This window comes from Scardinius erythrophthalmus, assembly GCF_964197995.2.
Source record: "Scardinius erythrophthalmus genome assembly, chromosome: 7".
Classification (NCBI taxonomy): Eukaryota; Metazoa; Chordata; class Actinopteri; order Cypriniformes; family Leuciscidae; genus Scardinius; species Scardinius erythrophthalmus.
Genome location: NC_138227.1, coordinates 999472 through 1009471, shown reverse-complemented (window position 1 = coordinate 1009471; position 10000 = coordinate 999472). Strand labels below are relative to the sequence as shown.

The window sequence follows — 10000 nt, the reverse complement described above, 5'->3', positions numbered from 1 at the left end:
CGACAACTGGCTCATTCTGGCTCCCTCTCGAGATCTGTGTGAACAAGGGGACCTGGTCTTCCTCCTCAGCCATCTGGGACTTCGGGTACACTGGGAAGAGAGTAAACTCTTCCTAGTGCAGAGAATCTCTTTTCTCGGAATGGAGTTGGACTCTGTCTAAATGACGGCACATCTCACCAACGAGCACGCAGTCGATGCTGACCTGATACGTTCAAGGGAAAGACAGCGGTTCCACTGAAACTATTTCAGAGGCTCCTGGGGCATAAGGCATCCGCAAGCACTGTAACGCCACTCGGATTGATTCAAATTTGGGCTACATGATTAATCACAATTCCCATGTAATCGCACATAAAACGATTTGGCTTATCGCGATTTTGAAATCGCAAATGCTGCGATTATTTGTTATGTGCAGCTTGTCAGTGATGATCGGCTCAGTAAATCTGTAATCTGAAAGCACCGTGAGTTTGAGTCACTAATAACGTGCATTTGAAAAAGCAACACGCATCAAACATCTTTCCAAACATGAGAAGCATCTATGAGCCTCTTGTCCAACAACAGACAACATTTAATAACATGCTTTTACTCCAAACTCACTTCATAAGGACAGCTGTGCTCCTCCTCCTGTGAGATGATGAGCTTCTTACACAGAATAAGGCAGTTGTGTGTTTAGCCTATTAGTCATGTTTAATCAATCAAAGCGATGATGCCCGATGGGGATTTCCTGGATTGATGTGCATTATCGGACTTCTGCAGGGCATATTTGGCGTGTGTGTTTGAGACGCCCTCTGGTGTTCAGAGGGATATGTGGAGTGTGTGTGTGTGTGTGTGTGTGTGTGTGTGTGTGTGTGTGTGTGTGTGTGTGTGTGTGTGTGTGTGTGCAACAGGCATGCAACTTTGGGCTTCTGGAAGAGACCTTGACTGCAGTTACTGGTAGTGCTGCTGGCCTTTGCTAAGATCGTTCCACTCCATTCTCATTCCGGGCGAGCCCAAATCATGTGGCCGACGCGCTGTCACGGCAGCTCATGCTTCCAGGAGAATGGAGACTCCATTCCCAGGTGGTCCAGCTGATTAGGAGTCGATTCGGGGATGCACAGGTTGGCCTGTTTGCCTCCCAGGGGTCCTCCCACTGCCCGTCCTTTTATTCCCTGACCAATGCCTGCCTCGGCATGGATGCGTTGGCACCAAGCGGCAACCTTCCCGTCTCTCTCTTGAAACCAACACTGAAATGACTTACACTGCAATTCATTGACTGGCTGCAAAAGCGAGTCAATCCCATAGACACCCATGTTAAAATGCCCAACTTTACAGCAGAAAAAAATGTGTTAACAGCCAGGTGCAAAAAGTGGTTTTGGTCTATACAGCAAATTTTTCCCTTCATGAAAACTGTGAGGGGGGTGAATTTGTTCATAACTCATCCGTTTAAATCATATTAAGTCTTAAAGTTCTGCATAATTAAGGGCGAGGCCACTTGAGTGACAGGTGGATTGCCGCTGCTGTCACTACTAGCCGTTTGTCTGCTGTCTGTCAGCTGTACGTCAGCTAATCCCACCTTTTTGTCCATTTTCGTTTATCCGGGAGTGACGCGGCCAACTTGGCGACGGCCGGCTCCACTCACTTTGGCCTTCGAAAACGCTCTTCAGAAACACTGCGGGTGACGTCACAGACACTACAAACATATTTTTTTACAGTCTATGGTTGGCACACAGCTGGCCCCGGGGCCTACACATATATAGCGTTTCACCCAGTGATCCTGCTTGCACCTTGAGCCCGGATATGTGCCCAAAGTTCCCACCACTCCCTCTAGAAACCAGGTGGTAAACTTGGAAGTGCTTGTAAGAGCAGCTCTTTGTCTGCTTTGGAGGTCAGCAGAAGGGGAAGGCTGTCTCTAAACAGAGGTTGGCCCACTGGATAGTGGATGCCATCGCCTTGGCATTCCAGTCCCTAGTAGAGCCATTCCCCATCGGAGTACCTAATACCTTTGGGATTCTACAATCTCTGGTTGTGGCCGGTATCTTCCCGTGTGATGGGTACAAACAGGTGATGTGCTCAGTGTCTCACTAGCAGTGGCATTCCCCTCTAAAAGTGGGATACAAGTGCCTACTTTGCTCTTTCCCCACTCGGCGAACCCTAGATAGAGTTCCTCCAGCATCTTTCGACAGTCAGGCGTGGCAGAGGCCAGTGCTCGTGTACATGCCCAGTCGGTCAGCCCCTGTACTGGGCTAGATCATAGACTGTAAAAACATATGTACCATTCACCTCCAATCTCTTCCACTGTAGAAAAGTGAACCCGCCAAAGTCCCAATATGGCGTGAAATGATTTGGGACCTGATTCTGCGCAGTAGTGAGTGTGAAGTGGACCCGCGTTATCAAGGTCCTGCTCAATATGTCGGTGTGAAATAAAGAGTTATGGAAATGTAGAAATTAAAGTTAAAGGTTGTATTTCAGCGATTTCAGGCCCAAACATAAATTTGGGCCCCATAAGCATGCCGTCAAAAAAACGCGTCTCTGTAGGGAGCCTAGGCTCTGAGATCTGCACACAAACACAGTTGGTTTCACCAACCACTCAAAACCAAAATAAATAGTGTTCCAACCAATCACCGATAGGGGTTGGGTGTTGTCTCGTGCATAATAATCTCATAACACAAACAGCGTAAAGAGAGATTGTCAATCATCTTAAATGAATTAATGTTTACTATCACTCTATTATACTCTATTCTGTGATTTTGTATATGTACATTTCTGAAATACATAACTTAGACAGTTTCCTCTGATAACAGATCACTGTAAATTGTATTGTGGACTTGTGCATTTTCTGCTTTGAAATGATGTGTATTGTGAAAGGCGCTATATGAATAAATGTGAATTGAATTGAATTATGCATAAAGTCATTTTAAATCATCACCTGTACGATGAACCAGGAGATGAGAACAGACACCCAGGGGTTTCCACTGCCAGATGTGCGTTTGGCTGGAGACAGAGCCTTCCCTGAGAGAGAGAGAGAGAGAGAGAGAGAGAGAGAGAGAGAGAGAGAGAGAGAGAGAGAGAGAGAGAGAGAGAGAGAGAGAGAGAGAGAGAGAGAGAGAGAGAGAGAGAGAGAGAGAGAGAGAGAGAGAGAGAGCTCAGCTGATACCATCTGCAATTGAATACATCTACTCATATTTCAACAAGAAAGCTGAAGGTGAATAAACAGAACAACAGCAGGAGAATCAATCACTCTTACATGAAGATATTTATCCTGAGAACATTCATTCATCCATCATAGGAGAAACACACACGCAAACCGGACAATCCTCAACATGCTGAACAGATATAGACACAAACACACTCTCACACACAGGTTAAAGGGACAGTTCATCCAAAAATGAAAAGAGTCTGTTGTTATTTACTCTCCCTCATATTGTTAAAAATCTGTTAGACTTTCGTTTATCTTCAGAAACACACTTTTTGATGAAATCTGAGAGCATTCTGTTCCTCCATTGACAGGTACGCAACTACCACTGGTCGTCCAGTAAACAAGCTTAAGTTTATCACAACTGATGAATGTTTATGTGTGAATAAAAAGCCTAAAATAAATCTGTTCATCATATACAGTGATCAAGTCTCTTCCAAATTTGGACGAAAACGCTCATCAAAAAGACCTGCATGTGTGTTCTGAAGATGAACGAAAGTCTTATGGGTTTTGAATGACATGAGGGAGAGTAATGACTGAATTTCCATATTTGGAAAGCACACACACTTTAGCACCGCAGCCAGCAGTTCAGGCTTCACCTCTAAGAGATCACATGATTATAGACGAACACCACACACATGCTCATGATAGAAAACTCATGTTTAAATCACACAGAAAACAGTTAACAGACTAACAAGTATATATATATAAATTGGGGGGGGTGAAATATCAGCTGAATGCGTTTCAACAGATCCAGACTGTATATTTACACTGGGCTGTTTACAAGCAAGAGAGGGCCAAAGTTAATGTTTATGCAAATTAGGCTCATTAGGGGGTGTGGCTAGATCAGAAAGGTTATAATAAAGGAGAACACAACAATTTGTAGGTGACAGTGATTCACTCACCGAACAGGTCGTCCCGCGCCAGAGCGAACAGGATTCGGGAAGCTCCGATTAGATTGCTCATGGCAGCGGAGATGGTCGAGCAATACACACCGATGGTCACGAAGGGGTGCCAGACGTTAATGTCTCGGAGGAACCCGTAATCTTTCTGCAGGAGAACCCTAAACAGTGACACAGCGTTTGTGAGAACCTGGGGAAAATGACATTTCAGTCATTTCAAACCTTTATGACAATTGAGTTTCTGTGAAACAAAAAACGAAGATTTTGGACCCCATTGACTTGCATTGTATGGACAAATTTTCTAAATGTGTTTATTTTTTTTTTTTTTTTGCACAGAAGAAAGAAAGTATTAAATGATGACAGAGAATAGAATAGAATCAAATCAAATAATGAAACCTAATGCCATCTAAGAAATCAGAGACTTCTGAAAGTCTCTGTTTGAAACCCTTCTCACGCCGTCTTTCAGCTCGAGCGGGTTTAATAGCATCAACCCAGCTCTATTAAGTATTATACAGACCAACCGCAGATCTGAACACACAATTATTTCACTAAAAGAGCGTCTGTCTCGCTCGCTCTCGGTCTGTCTATCTCTCGCACACACGAGAGTTAACAAGTCCGCAGAAAATAGAAACTGTCAATCGCCCGTCCGTCCGTCCGTGCGTGAGCAGCTGATATCTCTTATTAGGTATTAATTCTGGTTACAGGAACAGAATTAATCTAAATACTGTCAAGCTGCAAACAAACAAAACTATTAGAAAAGCAGTGCGACGGAGAGACAGACGTGTCACTTTAGCCGTATCGATCGCGGCTCCGAAATCAATGATGATGAGATTTCTGAAAAGAGACTTTAAAGGGGACATATCATCAAAATCTGGCTTTCTCCGTGTGTAAGTGCTGTAATCTATAACCGGGTCCCGGTGCTTCTACCAACACAGAAAATGTGAAAAGTGAAACCCAGTAACTTTGTTCTGGCGAGCCTTTCTCTGCAAGCGTGTTATAAAATAAGCCGATCAGATTTCGCTCTCCTTCTGACGAATGAAGAGGATCTTATTATAATATTCCCGGCCCTTAATCTGCATGTTTACACACACCAGCCGACATCTTGTTCCACACGCGCCAACAGAGACCAGTTCTAACGCAATGATGAAGATCCAGCAGAGCCTGAAGCTGTTCTGTGGTTGAGCACAGACGAGCACTGAACACTATTGACCAGAACATGTCACCGCTGTCTTATAAAGACCTCAGGAACTGTGGACACTTGTGGAGAAGTTCAACATGATGAGGAGAAGATCAGTGTAACTCCACAACAACTACAGAAATGTCTCCACTAACATTCAGAAGCTCTTCCTGAGTCTCTCCGTAAGGCTGCACTCGCTACTGGTTATTCTGGGATTCTGGATGAGGGAGATTGGCCTGTTCTGTTATTGCCTGAAGCTCGTGTATAGGCTCCGCCCTCTTCTGCATCCATAACTTTTTGCTGGCATGGTCTGGAGACGATACAGTTCAATTTTGATGAAAATTGGAAAAAGTAGGTTTTTGAAGAAAATCAAAATGGCGGACAGTAAGTTCATCTGATTTTGGCAGAATCGGTATGCATGTTCTCCACTCGACCCATTACAATATTACTTCATTACAATAAGCTAATGTAATCAAAAGTTATTAACATTTTTGGAAATTTCATTATAACATTTGAACACAAGTCTTGAAACTTGCCATAGACACACACCATGTTTCGTAATGATACGCCAATGAGTTCGTAAAATATAGCATTTAATGACCAAATTCAAAATGGCTGACACGCAAAATGGCCGATTTGTGAAGATTGGGTATCGTTTGACTTTATTCTGCACAGAATCTAAAGATACAAGTTGTAAGATCAAAAGTTATAAGCAAAAATTTCATTTTTTTCATATCTCCTGACCACTAGGTGGCACTGCGCCGAAACTGTGCAGGTAAACTCAGGTCATGGTTGTGAAAACACACACCAAGTTTGATCAGAATACACTAAAGCGTTGTGGAGATATAGCCTCACGTTCATTTTGGTGTCCTTTTCGTCAAACTCGTACGCATATTATTTAAGAACGGTTAGACGAATCAGTTATGAATTCCATAACTTTTTGTCGGCATGGTCTGAAGATGATCTGGTTAAATTTTCAAGAACATCGGAGCAACGCAATGCAATCAAATGGTTATGAGCCGAGGAATCGGAGGACAAATGATTTTATTTCTAGCCTGAACGGCTCAAAAGTTATAAGCATGTAAGCGGAACTTTGAACAGTTGGTGGCGCTAGAGAGATTAAGTTATAGACTCCAAATTTGCAATGGTGACAGTTCAGACTGTCCTCTATCAGTGTTCCAAATTTCATAACTTTCCCACAACATACAGCAAATTTGCCTGTGAATGCTTTATATAAATACAATATAGGTCTACATCCATGTGATCGTGTAGCTAATACACACGTCCAGCCCTACAACTTGAGTTTTTTTGTCAGTGTTTATTCAAAAACGTCCAATTATGCAGAATATACGATGGTAAATATTTAACTGATGAGTTGCCAATACGATAAATAACAATACAGTATATAGGGTGTGATTTTACCCCTAGATTCAGTGTGTGGACAGTAAAATGCTAACAGCAACAGCCAGAGAGAGAGAGAGAGAGTTAAACGCTTCTGGGGCGAGTGGAGCAGGATCATTACGAGATCAATAACTAACAAGCTCTCCGTCTTTATCACTCCACTCGTCTCTATCTCTCCGTCTTCATCACTCCACTCGTCTCTATCTCTCGCAGGGCCGGACACAACCGAGGCGTCGAGGAACACCAATTAAATCAAAGTAGGCGGAGCTTATTGTTCACTTTATTGTTTCATCAGGGTTAGCAGCGGAAAGATGTGAGCGGCTAGACATTTAATATCTGACAACCGTTGTGGAAACGTTCAACAGTGGCGAAAACTACTCCACTTTATGAAACTGAACCATTTTGAACTGAAAATATGCTAATATTTACATGATTTCTGTATGCGATTAGAAAACTTTACTACACTTGACCTGACAGCAAAGACACAGCTGTATACTGTAATATTTAATGTAATATTCACCAATATTATATCCTTTGTTGCATTATTGTCCTGTAATCTCTGTAAAGCTGCTGTGAAACTCTCAGTACTGTAAAGCGCTCTATGAATAACGCTGACTGACTGTATATGTAAGCATTTGTTTCTCAGTACAAAAGGCCAAGAGTTTAAAATATCAGATTATCATTGAAGAGAACATTAACATCTTGTTTAACGGGTTCTTCTTTCCACAAGCAATTATTATAGTATACACAAACTGTAATGAGAAACAGCTTATTCAGAGCAGTTTTACATCCTTATCAGATTCTGCATGAACAGAAAGTTCAAAGGAACAGCATTTATTTAAAATTAAAATCTTTTGAACTACCATTCAAATATATGGGGTCAGCAAGAGTTTTTAATGAAATTAATACTTTTATTCATGGATCAAGGACGCATTAAATTGATCAAAAGTGACATTTAAAGACATTTATAATGTTACAAAAGCTTCTATTTCAGATAAATGCAGTTCTTTTGAACTTTCTATTCATCAAAGAATCCTGAGGAATCAAATGTCTCACGGTCTCCACAGAAATATGAACTTTTTTCAACACTGATAATAATCATAAATGTTTCTTGAGCAGCAAATCCTCATATTAGAGTGATTTCTGAAGGATCATGACTAATATTTTTTATACAGAAAGCAGAAGTCAGATAGACACAGTGCTCAACAACAGAGAAAATGACAGATTTACACTAACGCAATTAAACACTGAAGCACTAATGAATAAATGAACAGACTGACAGTTCTGAGAGAAACACACACACACACACACACACACACACACACACACACACACACACACACGCACGTTTCCTTCCAAGCACTGCTGATTAGTTTACCGTAATCATCATCATCATGACGAATCTATTAGATGAATCACCTGAGTCACATGACCTCACTCGACCTGCCGTCCTGAAACACTCACATTCACAAATCAATATCAAATCAAAACTATATACAGTAACACAACTGAGAGAGTTCTGCTACTGTAGCTTTAAGACTCATTCTGCATGTCATTATATATGCAAATGAGCTTGGTTCTGATTGGTTATTGACTGAAATCCGACTTGACTTGTGAGCTTGTGTAAATGTGTCGTTCATCTATCTGAATAGTGTTGATAATTAACTTCAGTAAAAGTGTGTTTCTTTAATCTGGGGAGGAAGTGTGTTTTACTTCAGAAGATCGGGATGAGTCTGATCTCTCCAGCCCTGACCTTTAAAACTGATGAATATTCCTCTATTCTTCCGGAAACTCCTCTATGAAAGCAACAGACGTCCTGTTTTCAGCATCAGTGTGTGTGTGTGTGTGTGTGTGTGTGTGTGTGTGTGTGTGTGTGTGTGTGTGTGTGTGTGTGTGTGTGTGTCTCCAGTGTCAGTGTGTTACTGCCACCTGCTGGTCACTCTCACACACACACACACACACACACACACACACACACACTTATTTCCACTTGATTGGGTGAATTAATCTTTAAACACAGCTGTTGTCATGGCAACGGGCAGAGGCGGTCTCCACGGCGATCAGTGTTTTGAATGACAGTGATGAGAAGCTGATTGATGGCTTTAATAATAACAAAAAAATCATTTTTAACCTCTCACACACTGATATGATTTAATTCCTCTAATCAGACCCTAAACCATCTCTCACACACACACACACACACACACACTCTCACACATTCTCACACACTCTCACACACTCTCTCACACTCTCTCACACACTCTCTCACACACTGTCACTCTCTCTCTCTCTCTCTCTCTCACACACACACACACACACACACACACACACACACTCTCTCTCTCTCTCTCTCACACACACACACACACACACACACACACACACACACACACACACACACACAGCTTTCCTCATGCACATCATGTGAGGTGCACATGATCTGGGCTACTAAACACACACACTTGTATTTAACTACAGCACATGTGTAGACTTCAGTGTAGCCATCATCACACACACACACACACACACACACACACACACACACACACACACACACACACACACACACACTCGCTGTGAAAGTGAATTGTGTTCAGATGATCTTAACTTCCTGCAATTTAAATTCTTTCTATTCAAAATGCCAGGAATGTCATGTGACCTCACTTACACTTCTGTTTTCACACACACACACACACACACACACACACACACACACACACACACACACACACTAATCCAGCTTTCAGATCCACTTTTGGTGTCAAACCCTCCTCAAGTTTCAGTAGATTAAACGGTCATTATTTCTACACTGGTGTGTGTAAGTCTGGAATACCCCGAGACGTTGTGATGTTTCTGAGAGTCTCTGTCTCAATCTCAGCTGCGAAATCTCACGTTAAGCGTTTTCTTTTTAACAGGCTCTCAGGAAGGGAAATGCCATTATCGTGAAACACCGCGCGTCACGCTCATATGTGCTCTTGTCTGTAGGCTGTAGTTCTCCTCCCTAGAGCTCAGCGTCAGTGCAGGGAGACCGTGAGATCTAAACTCATAGCCTATACACCTCACTGATCATGCAGCGCGCTGTTGCACATTAATCGTTATAATGGTTTTCTATGGGTGTTGTTCATAATCTGATGTAATCTGATTGCCTCTATAAAGTATGCTTTATTAATAAGGTAGGCCTATATTGTGAACTAAATTTGGTGCTTCAATATCACTCTCATTAAGCGTCTTAAATTGGGAAGAAGGCTTGATTACGCTGCCGTTGTCTGTTTTAGCAGCTACTGCCATCTAGTGGTAGCAGGTTTTCTCAGACAGCTGTGTGTGTGTGTGTGTGTGTGTGTGTGTGTGTGT

At 42.2% G+C, this 10000-nt stretch overlaps 1 protein-coding gene across 1 annotated transcript in view; it reads right to left on the bottom strand.

The window, feature by feature from the left end:
- LOC308694210 (solute carrier family 12 member 9) overlaps window positions 1-10000 on the bottom strand; it is a 52092-nt gene that overhangs the window by 23592 nt on the left and 18500 nt on the right. The window contains exons 7-8 of the mRNA XM_081371600.1: window positions 4075-4232; window positions 2903-2985 (exon numbers count right to left, since the gene is read on the bottom strand). Coding sequence (XP_081227726.1) covers window positions 2903-2985; window positions 4075-4232 — 241 coding nt within the window. The remainder of the gene's footprint in view (window positions 1-2902; window positions 2986-4074; window positions 4233-10000) is intronic.